Below are 14,325 nucleotides of genomic sequence, written 5' to 3' on the forward strand. Positions count from 1 at the left end.
CAAACAAAACCAAATGTTCCTCCCACTGGCTCTGTGCAGTTAAATTCAACGGGGCCCTCTCTTTTTTCATTAGTTTCTGCTTCTATTTCAAACTACGATATCATCACAATGATCGAGTCTGACTGGCAAACCTTCACCCAGCACTGACCTTTACAGCTGTGACATAACCACAATATCACTGTGGCTCAAGTATACCACTGGTCAGCCGCTTCCCACTTATATGACGTGTACCCGCAGATTGAAATGCCCAGCACGAGCAAGCCAGAACAATGGCTGGTGAAAAGACCATAGGTCTAGCTAGAAACTTTGTGAACTTCATTCCTTCTTTACTAGCTGATGTACCCGTGCTTCACTATGGAATTCTACACTGTAGGCCTATGCGTAATTCTATGTTGGGTAGTGTACACATTGTGAGTAAGATTGTATTAAATTGCATAGCTCTTAACGTTACTCCAGAAACGCGATGGGGAATTCACCATACATCTTTTCTCATGTGAAGAATATGTTAGGGACTTTTCATTATAATGGCAGACATGCACTCTCCACCCGTCATTTTACATCCTCCGAAAGACTGTCTTAGTGGTTTTCCCAACTGAAATCAACAAAGGTCATGTCAGAAGGAATGTTGTGATTAAAAGTAATGCCATCATACTAAATACTCGATCAAATGAAAAACCACACCTTTTCTCACTTTTAATAAACAGTACTATATTGCCAATCTAACAGTAAAAAGTTCCAGAGCTGGAATGACCAGGCCGCAGACAGCCATGAACACTCCTCTGCCATTATTCCGATTAGTGCCACACTGCTCAATCCAATCAGCGCCTCAGAGTAGAAATCATATAGCTGGAATACTATGATGATCCAGTGTGTTACGTACCAGCAGTATCAGAAAATGTATGAACCAGAGGAATGGCATGCTAAAGAAGAAAGTTATCTAACTCCCCAGCTATTTCTCGCCAATATTCAGGCTGGCTATTATACTCGGTACGCAGCAGTAATCCCATCTATCGGAGATGAGTGGCAGAAAAAGAGACAATGAACATCACAACTAACAATGGTCAATGTAATGTTGCCATTGATGCTTTCAAGGCCCGTTCTTATAGACATGATACAGGCTTTTGGGCTTATGCCGTGTCAAAAAAATAAGGTGAAATTCTTTACGTTTCGCAGAGAATTATGCTCTGGAGAAAATCTTGACTGTCCTCGAGAAAGGCTTCTAAAACAATGAGCTTTGAATTTAGACGTTACCCAACAGAAGTGAAAATGGTATGTTCATTTGTCACCAGATGGCTCCTCGGATGTGGTACAGCGCTGGCATTTGAGGCGGAAGCTGACAGAACCATCAGAATCGGTCTGAAAGGGTCACTTAACATAACAGGCGTACGCACATATGAAGGTATGACATTGACACAAGTCTGGAATGAAACATCTGGTGATAAGAATTGGGAAAATACTGAAATGAAATAACAATAGTGAAGGGATAGGGAAGGAACTACCTACGTAAATCCTTAATGGCTGGCAACCAGGTATTACTTAATTGATAGCCAGTGTTCCTGTTGAAATTGTTAGGATTTCTACGTATTTCCACAGCTTGCTGTGTAATCCTGGACCTGTAGTGTCTTGTGTGAGTAAGAGCTTGAGCATCTTGGAACATGACATCATGACCCGACAATAGAGTGTGCTCAGCTATTGCTGATTTGTCTGGCTGGTTGAGACGAATATTACGTTCATGTTCCTTGATACAAATACCAATGGACCGGCATGTCTGGCCAATGTATACCTTACCGCAAGTATAGGGAATTTCGTATACCCCAGGATGTAAAAGTGGGTACAATTTGTCCTTGGTTTTAGCCAGACTGTGAGCAATTTTAGTGATGGTGCCAAACACTGTTTTTATATTGTGTTTGCAGAGGACCTTGCCAATTCGATCTGTGGTGTTATGAATGTAAGGCAGGTAGGCAGTTCCCTTCACTTCTTCCTTCTGTGAGCTTTGCTTGGTCATTTCTCTGGGATGCAGGGCTCTATGAATCTGCAAATCACTGTAACCATTACCCTTGAACGTGACTTTCAGTGTGTCCATCTCCACCTGGATGTTTGATGGCTCACAAATTCATCTCGCCCTCTTGGTGAGTTGCAAGTGACTAATCTCATGTTTTAATCCGTATTGAAATCTGTTGATATACAATAATAAAGTTTTGTTATGAATCCACCTGTTCCAATACATTTGAATTTAGACGTTACCCAACAGAAGTGAAAATGGTACGTTCATTCGTCACCAGATGGCTCCTCGGATGTGGTACAGCGCTGGCATTTGAGGCGGAAGCTGACAGAACCATCAGAATCAGTCTGAATTGAACAGGTGGATTCATAATAAAACTTTATTATTGTATATCTCTTGGTGAGTGTCGTGAGAATGACTTGTTTTTGTGCTGGATGGTGGTGAGAATCTGCATGAAGATAGAGAACAGGGAACTGGAAATCAAGTAGGGATGACATAAAATTGTTAGTGTTGAACTGTAGAAGTATTGTAAGGAAAGGAATAGAATTAAGTAATTTAATAGATATATATTCACCAGATATTGTAATAGGTGTTGAATCATGGCTGAGAAATGATATAATGGATGCAGAAATTTTCCCACGGCACTGGAGTGTGTATCGTAGAGATAGGATAGGAAGGGTGGGAGGCGGAGTGTTCATTCTGGTGAAAGAAGAATTTGTAAGCTACGAAAAAGTTAAAGATGAGACACATGAAATTCTAGGTGTAAGGCTCATTTCTAAAGATAATAGGCAACTTGATATACTTGGAGTGTACAGATCGGGAAAGGGTAGCACTGATGAGGATTCAGAATTATTTGATAGGATAGTCAGCTATGTGGGAAACGACATGGAAAGAAATGTGATTGTAGCGGGAGATCTGAATTTGCCAGATGTCAATTGGGAAGGAAATGCGAACGACAGAAAGCATAACCAACAAATGGCAAATAAGTTAATATGGGAAGGACAGCTGATTCAGAAAGTGATGGAACCAACCAGAGGGAAAAATATCCTGGATGTCGTGCTGATAAAACCAGATGAGCTCTATAGGGAAACTGAAGTAATAGATGGTATTAGTGATCATGAAGCTGTTTTTGTGGTAGTTAAAAATAAATGTGATAGAAAGGAAGGTCTTAAAAGTAGGACTGTTAGGCAGTACCACATGGCTGATAAAGCAGGCATGAGGCAGTTTCTAAAAAGTAGCTATGATCGGTGGAAAACGGTAAATATAAATGTAAACAGACTCTGGGATGGGTTTAAAGAAATTGTTGAGGAATGCGAAAACAGGTTTGTACCATTAAGGGTGGTAAGGAATCGTAAAGACCCACCTTATTATAATAGAGAAGTAAAGAGACTAAGAAGGAGGTGCAGACTGGAAAGAAATAGAGTTAGAAATGGCTGTGGAAGTAAGGAGAAATTGAAGGAACTTACTAGAAAATTGAATCAAGCAAAGAAGGCAGCTAAGGATAATATGATGGCAAGCATAATTGGCAGTCATACGAATTTTAGTGAAAAATGGAAGGGTATGTATAGGTATTTTAAGGCAGAAACAGGTTCCAAGAAGGACATTCCAGGAATAATTAATGAACAAGGGGAGTGTGTATGTGAGGATCTTCAAAAGGCAGAAGTATTCAGTCAGCAGTATGTAAAGATTGTTGGTTACAAGGATAATGTCGAGATAGAGGAGGAGACTAAGGCCAAAGAAGAAATAAAATTTACATATGATAACAATGACATTTACAATAAGATACAAAAGTTAAAAACTAGAAAAGCGACTGGAATTGATCAGATTTCTGGGGATATACTAAAGACAATGGGTTGGGATATAGTACCATATCTGAAGTACTTATTTGATTATTGTTTGGTCGGAGGAGCTATACCAGATGAATGGAGAGTTGCTATAGTTGCCCCTGTGTATAAAGGAAAGGGTGATAGACATAAAGCTGAAAATTACAGGCCAGTAAGTTTGACATGCATTGTATGTAAGCTTTGGGAAGGCATTCTTTCTGATTATATTAGACATGTTTGTGAAATTAATAACTGGTTCGATAGAAGGCAATTCGGTTTTAGGAAAGGTTATTCCACTGAAGCTCAACTTGTAGGATTCCAGCAAGATATAGCAGATATCTTGGATTCAGGAGGTCAAATGGACTGTATCGCGATTGACCTGTATAAAGCATTTGATAGGGTGGATCATGGGAGACTACTGGCAAAAATGAGTGCAATTGGACTAGACAAAAGAGTGACTGAATGGGTTGCTATATTTCTAGAAAATAGATCTCAGAGAATTAGAGTAGGCGAAGCTTTATCTGACCCTGTAATAATTAAGAGGGGAATTCCTCAAGGCAGTATTATCGGACCTTTATGTTTTCTTATATATATAAATGATATGAGTAAAGGAGTGGAATCGGAGGTAAGGCTTTTTGCGGATGATGTTATTCTCTATAGAGTGATAAATAAGTTACAAGATTGTGAGCAACTGCAACGTGACCTCGAAAATGTTGTGAGATGGACAGCAGGCAATGGTATGTTGATAAACGGGGTTAAAAGTCAGGTTGTGAGTTTTACAAGTAGGAAAAGTCCTCTCAGTTTTAATTACTGCGTTGATGGGGTGAAAGTTCCTTTTGGGGATCATTGTAAGTATCCAGGTGTTAATATAAGGAAAGATCTTCATTGGGGTAATCACATAAATGGGATTGTAAATAAAGGGTACAGATCTCTGCACATGGTTATGAGGGTGTTTAGGGGTTGTAGTAAGGATGTAAAGGAGAGGGCATATAAGTCTCTGGTAAGACCCCAACTAGAGTATGGTTCCAGTGTATGGGACCCTCACCAGGATTACCTGATTCAAGAACTGGAAAAAATCCAAAGAAAAGCAGCTCGATTTGTTCTGGGCGATTTCCGACAAAAGAGTAGCGTTACAAAAATGTTGCAATGTTTGGGTTGGGAAGAATTGAGAGAAAGAAGAAGAGCTGCTCGACTAAGTGGTATGTTCCGGGCTGTCAGCGGAGAGATGGCGTGGAATGACATTAGTAGATGAATAAGTTTGAATGGCGTTTATAAAAGTAGGAAAGATCACAATATGAAGATAAAGTTGGAATTCAAGAGGACAAACTGGGGAAAATATTCATTTATAGGAAGGGGAGTTAGGGATTGGAATAACTTACCAAGAGGGATGTTTAATAAATTTCCAATTTCTTTGAAATCATTTAGGAAAAGGCTAGGAAAACAACAAATAGGGAATCTGCCACCTGGGCGACTGCCCTAAATGCAGATCAGTACTGATTGACTGATTGATTTGTGAGGGTAGGCTTACGATAGACGGTATGTCCCAAGGAGCCATCCGGTTTCTTTCTTACTAGAACATCCAAGAAAGGAAGGCATCTGTCCGACTCCATCTCCACAGTGAATTTAATTGAAGGATGTTGCTGATTTTAGGTGGTTTAGAAATAGATTAATTTTCTCAAGACCTTCTGCCCAGACCACAAATATATCATCAACAAACCTCCACCATATCATAATTTTGACAGGTGCCGAAGCAATAGCCTCCTCCTCAACATGCTCCATAAAGAAATTAGACACTACGGGCAAAAGGGGACTTCCCACAGCCACTCCGCTCGCCTGTTTGTAAAAATTCCCACCCCACAAGAAATAGCTGGAGGTCATGCAGTGATAAAATAGCTTAAAATGTCCTCAGGGAACAGGTGTTCAAAGAGAGACATGACCGAGTCAATCAGCACTTTGGTGAACAAGGACTCCACATCGAAACTCACCGAAAGTGCATTAGGTTGAAGATTGTTGATGAAATACCAAGAGTCCCTGATGTATGATTCAGTACATCCTATGTGTGGCTGAAGCAATTTGCTTCAGCTGTTGTACCCGCACCCAATTTAACAAGAGGCGAGCTTTGAAGGAACTTAGAGATGATTCTGAACTGACCATTCTCTCAGCTGATAAGGGTAATGCGACAGTGGTTATGGACAATGATGAGTATAAGAATAAGATCTCGGCTATATTGTCAGAGCCTGTTTCAGACTGAGCTCACGTGACCCTACCACTCGTGTGTCCAACGCCACCATGAAGTTCTTCAGGCAATCTTCAATTCCAAAAGAGGAGACTAAACATCTGTCCCCGGGGGACGCTGTGCCACTTCCTAAAGTCCATAAAAAAGATGTTCCCCTCAGACCTATTGTTAGTGCAATAGGTTCTCCTATGTATGCTCTGGCTAAATACCTAAGCAAAGAGTGTAACACACAATATACTCTAAATAATTTCTTGAAAGGTTCAACAATGTAGTTCAACATGCACAAAAATGATCATTTTAGAGCAGGAGCCTACCAAACGCTTAAAACAGAGCATCTACAAACAAAAATTTGGATTGGGAAAACAGATTCATAAATTATTTTTAGATGTGAAATTTGCCTGCTACATTTTTGTGCCGGGAAAGTACTCCAGAAAGACAGTCTTCTCTGATTCTGACTTCCTAGAAGGGTATTCTTAAGCCATCATTGACTACATTACGAAAAAATTTCCTCTGACAACAGAACTGTTAAACCTATGACATGAAACAAATAATTTGAAAATGAAGAGTCATCATGTAAAGGCGGCCACACACGCTATGTTTTGCTTGACGATTTGCATGCGCAAACGTAAGTCACTAGCAAGATGGAACGCAGAGGCTGGCACACACCATTCAGTCTTTCTCAGAAGTTATGTTCGCAAGCTTATGTGGAAACATGTCGGACGATAGTATATACGTAGCTCTTGCCATAATTTGTAAAAAAGAAGAAAGGAAGAAAAACACTTTCTAGAAAGAGATGGACAAAGAAATGGCTACTGAAACGAAAAGATTTTTTGCACACAAACTTACTGAGTGAATTGAGGTTAGAACCGGGTGACTGGTATAATTACTTGCGCATGGATGAAGATACGTATTTAACTCTTCTTAATAAGATAACTCCTTGAATTAAAAAATCCGACACAGTCATGAGACAAACAATTACTCCACACGAAAGGCTCACTGTAACACTCCGTTTCTTGGCCACTGGAAGGAATTATGAAGATCTGAAGTCCTCTGCAGCTATTTCTAGTCAGGCCTTTGGAGTAATTATTCCGGAAACATGCAGAGCAATTTACGAGGAACTAAAGGAAGAATACTGCAAGGTATGATATTATTTATTTAAATTGATGAGTAATACAAAATGTATAATTATAAAAATATAAGCATCGGTAGGAAATAAATGTTGTCGTTATTTGCAACTCGTGCACGTGCACAGCTCTTCACCGATCATTTTCTGCTACCTGAAAAGAAAGAGAGAAAGTTCTAATATTTGTATTTCTTTTATTCTTCAGTTCCCGTCAAGCGAGAAAGCGTAGTTACAAATTGCAGCAGAATTTGAAGACAGATGGCAATTTCTGCATTGCTTGGGGGCTGTTGACAGGAAACACACAAAAATAATCCCTCCTGATGGAAGTGGATCGTTCTTTTGGAATTAGAAGGTATCAAACAGTTTGGTGTTAATGGCTAGTGTGAATGCAAATTATGAATATATTTACTGTGACATTGGAACTAATGGCCGAATTTCAGATGGGGGAATATTGGAAAACACAAGGTTCTACCAAAAATTAGCGGCTGGTCATCTCCAGTTGCTGAAACCAAGACGTCCACAAAACAGCACAATCGAACTTCGTTTGTGTTTGTGGGAGATGAAGCATTTGCCTTGCGCAGAGACTTTTTACAGCCCTTCAGTCAAAAGAATCTCACTCCAGAACGAAAAGTGTTTAACTACCACCTTTCACAAGCGAGAAGGATAGTGGAAAATGTTTTCGGAATACTGGCCTCATGACTTAGAATTTTTCACACAGAAATCAATTTAAGATTAGATCGTACAGAAACTGTTGTTTTGGCTTGTTGTTGTTTGCATAACTATTTACGTCGTCGATCTACGTCGTACTGGTCTCCGCAACCTTTCAGTCATGAAGAAATCAACACACTGAATACAGAGCTAGCCGATAATGTGTTCATTCCACTACAAAGAGGATTCAATAGGAATTATGGTCAAAAGGTGAAGGAAGTAAGAGATATGTTCATGCAGTTCTTTAATAACGAAGGCAAGGTAGAATGGCAGGACCGAATGATCGATTCAGTGAAACAGTGATTTTCAATGTAGGCTTACATAACGTTATGCTATTACTTACTTGAAAAGTTGACAGGTATTCTCCAGTGACACTGCTTGAGGAAGTCTGTGAGTTTCCGTAGTGCATGTCGTCCTCCGTCCGGATGTACACAACTGACTGTGGGTGGGATGACACTCCCTGCGTCACTACAGTTGATGTTCGGTTAAGTGTCCCCATCTGAGCTTCAAAAATTACATCATTGTTTACTTTCTTGCAGAATGTTGCCATGTTGTCATCAAGTGCAGCCAATTCTTCTGCGATGTGCCTGCCAAATGTCACATACTTTCCCTCCTCCTGTGACTTGAGTTTCTTTGCAACAATCTGCAGTAGCTCATCAGTTGGGTCGGGATTTTTACTCCTCTTTGGACGCCTTGATGTAGAGGACGCAGAGGATGGAACTGATGGTGATATCACTTCTTCTATTTCAACCTCATCAATATTGTCGTCATCGTTCTGGAAACAATAATTTAATTTGCATGTAAAAGAAAGGCTTCCATATGTTTTGAACTAATTAGATAATAATTATATCACAATAATATCTCAAAATATATTTTTACCTTACCTGATTTATTATGTCATCCTCTTGCATTGATTACTGCATTGTACAGACACTTGACCTTGGAGTTTTCTTGATCTGCCAAAAATAACAGTTCATCAAAATACCATAGCATAGGATGATGAACTTCATCAGTACCAGTTTCCGATCTCTTTGAGTCTCTCACTTTCTTTAGTTCCTTCCGAAAGCAGGTTCGAAGCGAGTTAATTTTTTTTAATAACTCTATCTTTATTTGCTTCGGGATCAACCTCTTTGAGTTTTTTCTATTAACAAATCATAAGCAACATATTTCTTATTCCGATCTGAATATTCCTTTGATTTAATTTTCCACAGACAAGTATTTTGTCTGTAGATATCAATGAATTCAGATAAGAATGTACGCGGTAACACACGTATATCACACATTTCCGTACGCAGTTTTAACTCAAGTGGAAACTGAACGCAATCGGTCACCACACACGCTACAACTTGCACGGACCGAGCTGGATAGCTGCAGTCACTTAAGTGCGGCCAGTATCCAGTAATCGGGAGATAGTGGGTTCGAACCCCACTGTCGGCAGCTCTAAAGATGGTTTTCCGAGGTTTCCCATTTTCACACCAGGCAAATGCTGGGGCTGTACCTTAATTAAGGCCACGGCCGCTTCCTTCCCATCCCATCGTCGCCATGAGACATATTTGTGTCGGTGCGACGTAAAAGCAAAATAGCAACAAAAAAAACTTCACTGTAAACATATATGTTATTGAGTTACGTGCAGTACACGCGGGAAAATTTCAAGCAGATCCAAACTTCTGTCATGCCATGCCCAAGACTGCGCAAGCCTACTAAATCGCACGACTTACTAACACACACGTTCAGCTTTACACTGCGACTTTGGCTTGCGCATGCAAATCGTCAAGCAAAACGTAGCGTGTGTGGCCGCCTTTAATACAAGGGCAATTAATTGGAAACAGAAAAACATTAGTCAAGAAGTGGCAATCACGCCATACAGGTTTGAAAGAAATCAGGGACTCATCCATCGATGGATCAATGGTAATGTATCAGTCCTCTAATTTAACATAACCTAACATTTGTAGGTAACTTTGATAAAATTACATTTTTTTACAACTTATCATCATCTGCCATAGCCTATGAAGCTTTTTCTCTTGCAAAGCTGTCAAATGATACAAATCTTCGCAGGTAACTGATGTCCCATCCTAAGTAGGCCTACTCAAACAAAACATGCAAACTTTCAGAAAACTGAATAAACAAAATCCGCTTTGATTCTATGAATGAGACACAATAACTATACCGTATTGTACACACCTATTAACAAAGAACAATATAAACTACTAACACCGTATATTTTAGTCAGTTCCTATATTTATCTCATCACTACATAAACATAAACAATCCCTCTTTCAGCCAGAACAAAACACCATAGCGGCATCAGGAAAATATCAGCGTAGCCAACAGTAAGCCAACCTCGGAAGTAAAATCCCTACAGAAATGATCGAACTTCTCTACAACTCTCAATAGCAACAAATACCACAGGTTGCATTCGTAAAATATAACTCTGCTGCTCAGAGTTAACTCTTCTCGTTCATAAAACAAAATTATCCAGCAGAGTTTACTCTGTGAGGCGTTCATAAAATATAGTAATTAGACTGGCTGCCCTGTACCTCATAGCATTGGTGCTAGTGAAGCCGGAAACTTGCGGCCACCGCCATATTACATCACTGCAGATTCACTGTAAACATATGTGTTATTGTGCAGTTTGGGCTTACGTTGTTTTTCTGCACATTTCACTTTTATTTTAGGCAAACTACTGTGAGGTAGAATGGTGAATAACTGCGTAGCGTTTGGGTGTAGTTTTTCCTATTCGCAAAGAAATAAGAACGAAGGCACAGGAGTTTCAATACACCTGTAAGTAGCTTACCGTACATGTGCTCATGTACACTTGTTATCTACTTATTAATGCTATTAAATTTACTACTCCCCCCTGCCGTTTTCCCCACTCTTGTGTCGTCGCGGGTTAGAACTGTATCGCACATGTGGATATGGCCCAGTTTTACGGCCAGATGCCCTTCCTGACGCAACCCAGTATGGAGGGATGTAATCACTATTGCGTGTTTTTGTGGTGGTTGGTAATGCAGTATGTTGTGTGAATATGAAGAGGAACGTGTTGGGACAAACAAAAATACCCATTCCCCGAGCCAGTAAAATTAATCAGGCGCGATTTAAATCCTAAACCCGGTCGGGAATCGAACCCGGGATGCTCTGAACTGAGACTCAACACTGACCATTCAGCCAAAGAGTCGGACATTAAATTTACTATTAAAGATGCCTAATTATGTAGGAGACAGAGATAACTTCCTTCCGATGTATATTTGTTGGCGTTAGCCCCCTTGCGATGGAGTGCGGAATAATAATAATAATAAAAATAATAATAATAATATGTTGTAAATATTTGTAGATACCTGTATAGTTTCATAATCAATACGGGGACTCCTTGCTTAGGCCGAGTCAGCCCATTATGTTTCCGACACAAGCCGAGTCTTCCTAAATATTTGTAGATAGCTGTTAAGCTTCATAATCATAGGCCGAGTCAGCTCATTATGTTACCGGCACAAGTCGGGCCTTCCTAAATGGATGAAATAATAATATTACTGCAACACTTGCTTATAGATTGAGTTTTTCTTTCGGTTATATTAGTAATTAAATAATGATGGCCTTGGTCTCTTCTATTCTATAAGGATATGTTGTAAGGATGTCAAAATAACTGTTAAAATTTTAGTGGAAGGATTAGTAAGCTTGCATAAACCAACAGGTTTTATTATCACAGAATATTGTTGAATATTTCTTAGGATTTGTGGTAAAGATGTTAGTCAATTCTCTACAATGTGATACTTGTAAGGAAAGCAGCTGTACAAAATGAAAATCCTTATCCATTCGTTTCTTTGAAGAACAGGGGTGCCGGTAATCTCTATGTTGCTACGAAAGATGTCGACCATGTGTCAAAACTTACTGAGATGTATTTTAGAGAGAATACATGTAATGGTTTCAGCTCAGGCATAAAAGGGAACATACCTAATGAAGCCACAGCTCATTTGTATGAAACAAAATTTGTTTTCAAGGCTAAGCTCACATGCCTTAAATCTAAATCCAATGTCCACGCATGTTTATCGCTTTATTAGCATAATTCCACCACTGTTCTTGAAAACACGTGCGAATCATGCTGAAAGAAAGTTGAGTGGAAACAGATCTGACTATAGATCGGTCTTAAGAGGATGGCGACTTTGAAGCATTTGTAAATTGACATACCAATGTTTTTTACAGTAATATAAATGAACTACCGATAATAGGTCTAATTAATCACTTTATTGTTATTATTTCGATGTGTTTTAATTATTTTAATTATCTCCTTACCAATGTTCCCGTTTTGGCTATTATTTTACATTAATACATGAATGGGGATAGTGTAGTGACGTAAGATGGCGGCGACCGTACGCTTCCGGCTTCAGAATCCTACTGCTCATTGCCAGTCTAAAGTAAGGAGTGAACTCAGAGTTAGCTCTTTTTACTCTGTGTAGATGGGCGTAGGTTATGCGCACTATGGTTTGTTTACATTAGGGAAACACGTGGTCCTGTTTATAGTGGTGCTCCCAGCCAGAGGAAGCAATGTTAAGCATAAATTAATGGATTTAAGCACAAATTATTTTTTAATCATCGATAAGGAAGGGCGATGCCTGCTAAATGCAGAGGATGATACGTGCATGCAAGTCCAAGGATGTATGTGAACATCATGGAAATAATTATTGCCATTAAGACATTAATTAATACTAGATTAGATAAAATTGAACTTATCACATAGTAATTTGTTTTGTTTTAGGCGAAAATGGGGATACTATCTCCTTGCCTGAAGGGAGAGAAGAAACTAAAGATGGGAACATTCGATGGTCGCACAGTGCCGTATTACAACTGATCGATGGTTATAATAATGTGGGACCTTCATCCAGTGTTAGAAATGAAGTAGTACAGGAAAAAATCGGCGCAGTTAATCCCCGAAACAATGCGAATTCAAATTAAAAAATCTGAAAAAGAGATATAATATGAAATGTGACCATATGAAGTCTTCATAATCAGGCGCATCTTGAACACTGCGACCAGTTCCATGAAATAATCGGCAAGAAACCCTATGTTGTTCCCTTAGCAGTTGCACCTTCTAGCAGGGGCACCGATATGAGTTCGGAATGTAGCACATGAGCGCTAGGTTCTAGTAATATTGAAATTCAAACCATACTTACTACCGGCACTAGTGAGAATAAACTGAAGACAAAAAAAGGAAGGTACAAGAACCTCCGAAGAGCCATTACATTACAAGTAAATATTCTCAACTTAGAACCCGTATTGACGAACAATTATGATGTAAAAATACAATGGCCACCCAGGCTAATGTTAATATTAAGGATAGATTTATTAATCTCAAGGTTAAAATCAGTAAGATTTCCAAGGACACGTGGTTTTTAAAGGAATGTCTGAAATACAAATTAGTACGGTACCTAAGTTTTTTAAATCAGTACAAAGACGCAACTTATCTATACCAAAAGTAATAAACTCACAAAAAAGGTGAATGAGATCTGGCTAAACATGAGATTAAGACGCATTATAGAAATAATCATTTTTGAATTTACAGTTACATTATATCGCATACACTTAGAAATTTCACAGCTTTTATTCCCATTAGAATGGTATTCTATCCAACAGTTTGCAAGAGAGAAGCTTGTAGATATTTTGGATAGGAAACAAAAAACTCTAGAAAATAAAATTACACATGGTTCATGTTTGTGGGTTACTGTAGTCACGTCCTAGTTCGTGAACCATGGGCAACGGCTGAGTGGCCTAGTAAGTGGTCCTGAGAGTCGGGATACCAGTTGCTATGGAATGGGAGTGGGCATCTCGGACATATTCTGAGTCGTGGCCCTCCTTGTGCTCAGGCGGCTAGGACTACACAATTCACCGGTGGTCCATAACCCGTTAGAGGAGAGATCCTCACTTGGACTATGTGCAAGTAGGGCAGCATCCTGCTTCGTGAATTTACCGAGCTCAGAACACTTTAAGCAAGCCTCGGACCTATGGGAGTAATGGAGTCCCACTCCCATTTGACAGGCGAGGGACTCCTTGGAAACAACTTGGCGAACGAAATGGAATTCGATGGGGAGCTATCAATATTAATGGGCTTATGGAAGAAAGAAGGTAGAACTTGCTGAGTCAGCAAAGAGGATGCATCTGGATGTGCTAGGAGTAAGTGATATTCGGGTAAGGGGAGATAAGGAGGAAGCGATAGGAGATTATAAAGTGTACTTGACGAGTGTTAGAAAGGGAAGGGCAGAGTCTGGGGTAGGGTTCTTTATCAGGAATACCATTGCACGCAACATAGTTTCTGTTAGGCACGTAAGTGAGCGAATGATGTGGGTAGATTTGTCAGTGGGAGGAATTAGGACAAGAATTGTGTCAGTGTATTCACCATGTGAGGATGCAGATGAGGATGAAGTTGACAAGTTTTATGAAGCATTGA

The 14,325-nt window shown here is 39.6% G+C and overlaps 1 protein-coding gene across 8 annotated transcripts in view; it reads right to left on the reverse strand.

Annotated features, from left to right (window-relative positions):
• The window catches only part of LOC136875536 (uncharacterized), an 80,454-nt gene extending 70,253 nt beyond the window's left edge, over positions 1-10,201 (reverse strand). For 4 of the 8 annotated variants that reach the window (XM_067149083.2, XM_068228335.1, XM_067149082.2 and 1 more), the window contains exons 1-3: positions 10,105-10,168; positions 8,777-8,848; positions 8,236-8,667 (exon numbers count right to left, since the gene is read on the reverse strand). In XM_067149083.2, coding sequence (XP_067005184.2) covers positions 8,236-8,667; positions 8,777-8,803 — 459 coding nt within the window. In that variant the 5' untranslated portion in view covers positions 8,804-8,848; positions 10,105-10,168. Of the gene's footprint in view, positions 1-7,214; positions 7,339-8,235; positions 8,668-8,776; positions 8,849-10,073 lie in introns of those variants that run through there. The other 4 variants (XR_010860463.2, XR_010860465.2, XM_068228336.1 and 1 more) reach the window with 3 other exon arrangements.
• Between the last annotated feature and the right edge of the window lie 4,124 nt (positions 10,202-14,325).

The sequence above is a fragment of the Anabrus simplex genome, chromosome 6, assembly GCF_040414725.1.
Source record: "Anabrus simplex isolate iqAnaSimp1 chromosome 6, ASM4041472v1, whole genome shotgun sequence".
Classification (NCBI taxonomy): domain Eukaryota; kingdom Metazoa; phylum Arthropoda; class Insecta; order Orthoptera; family Tettigoniidae; genus Anabrus; species Anabrus simplex.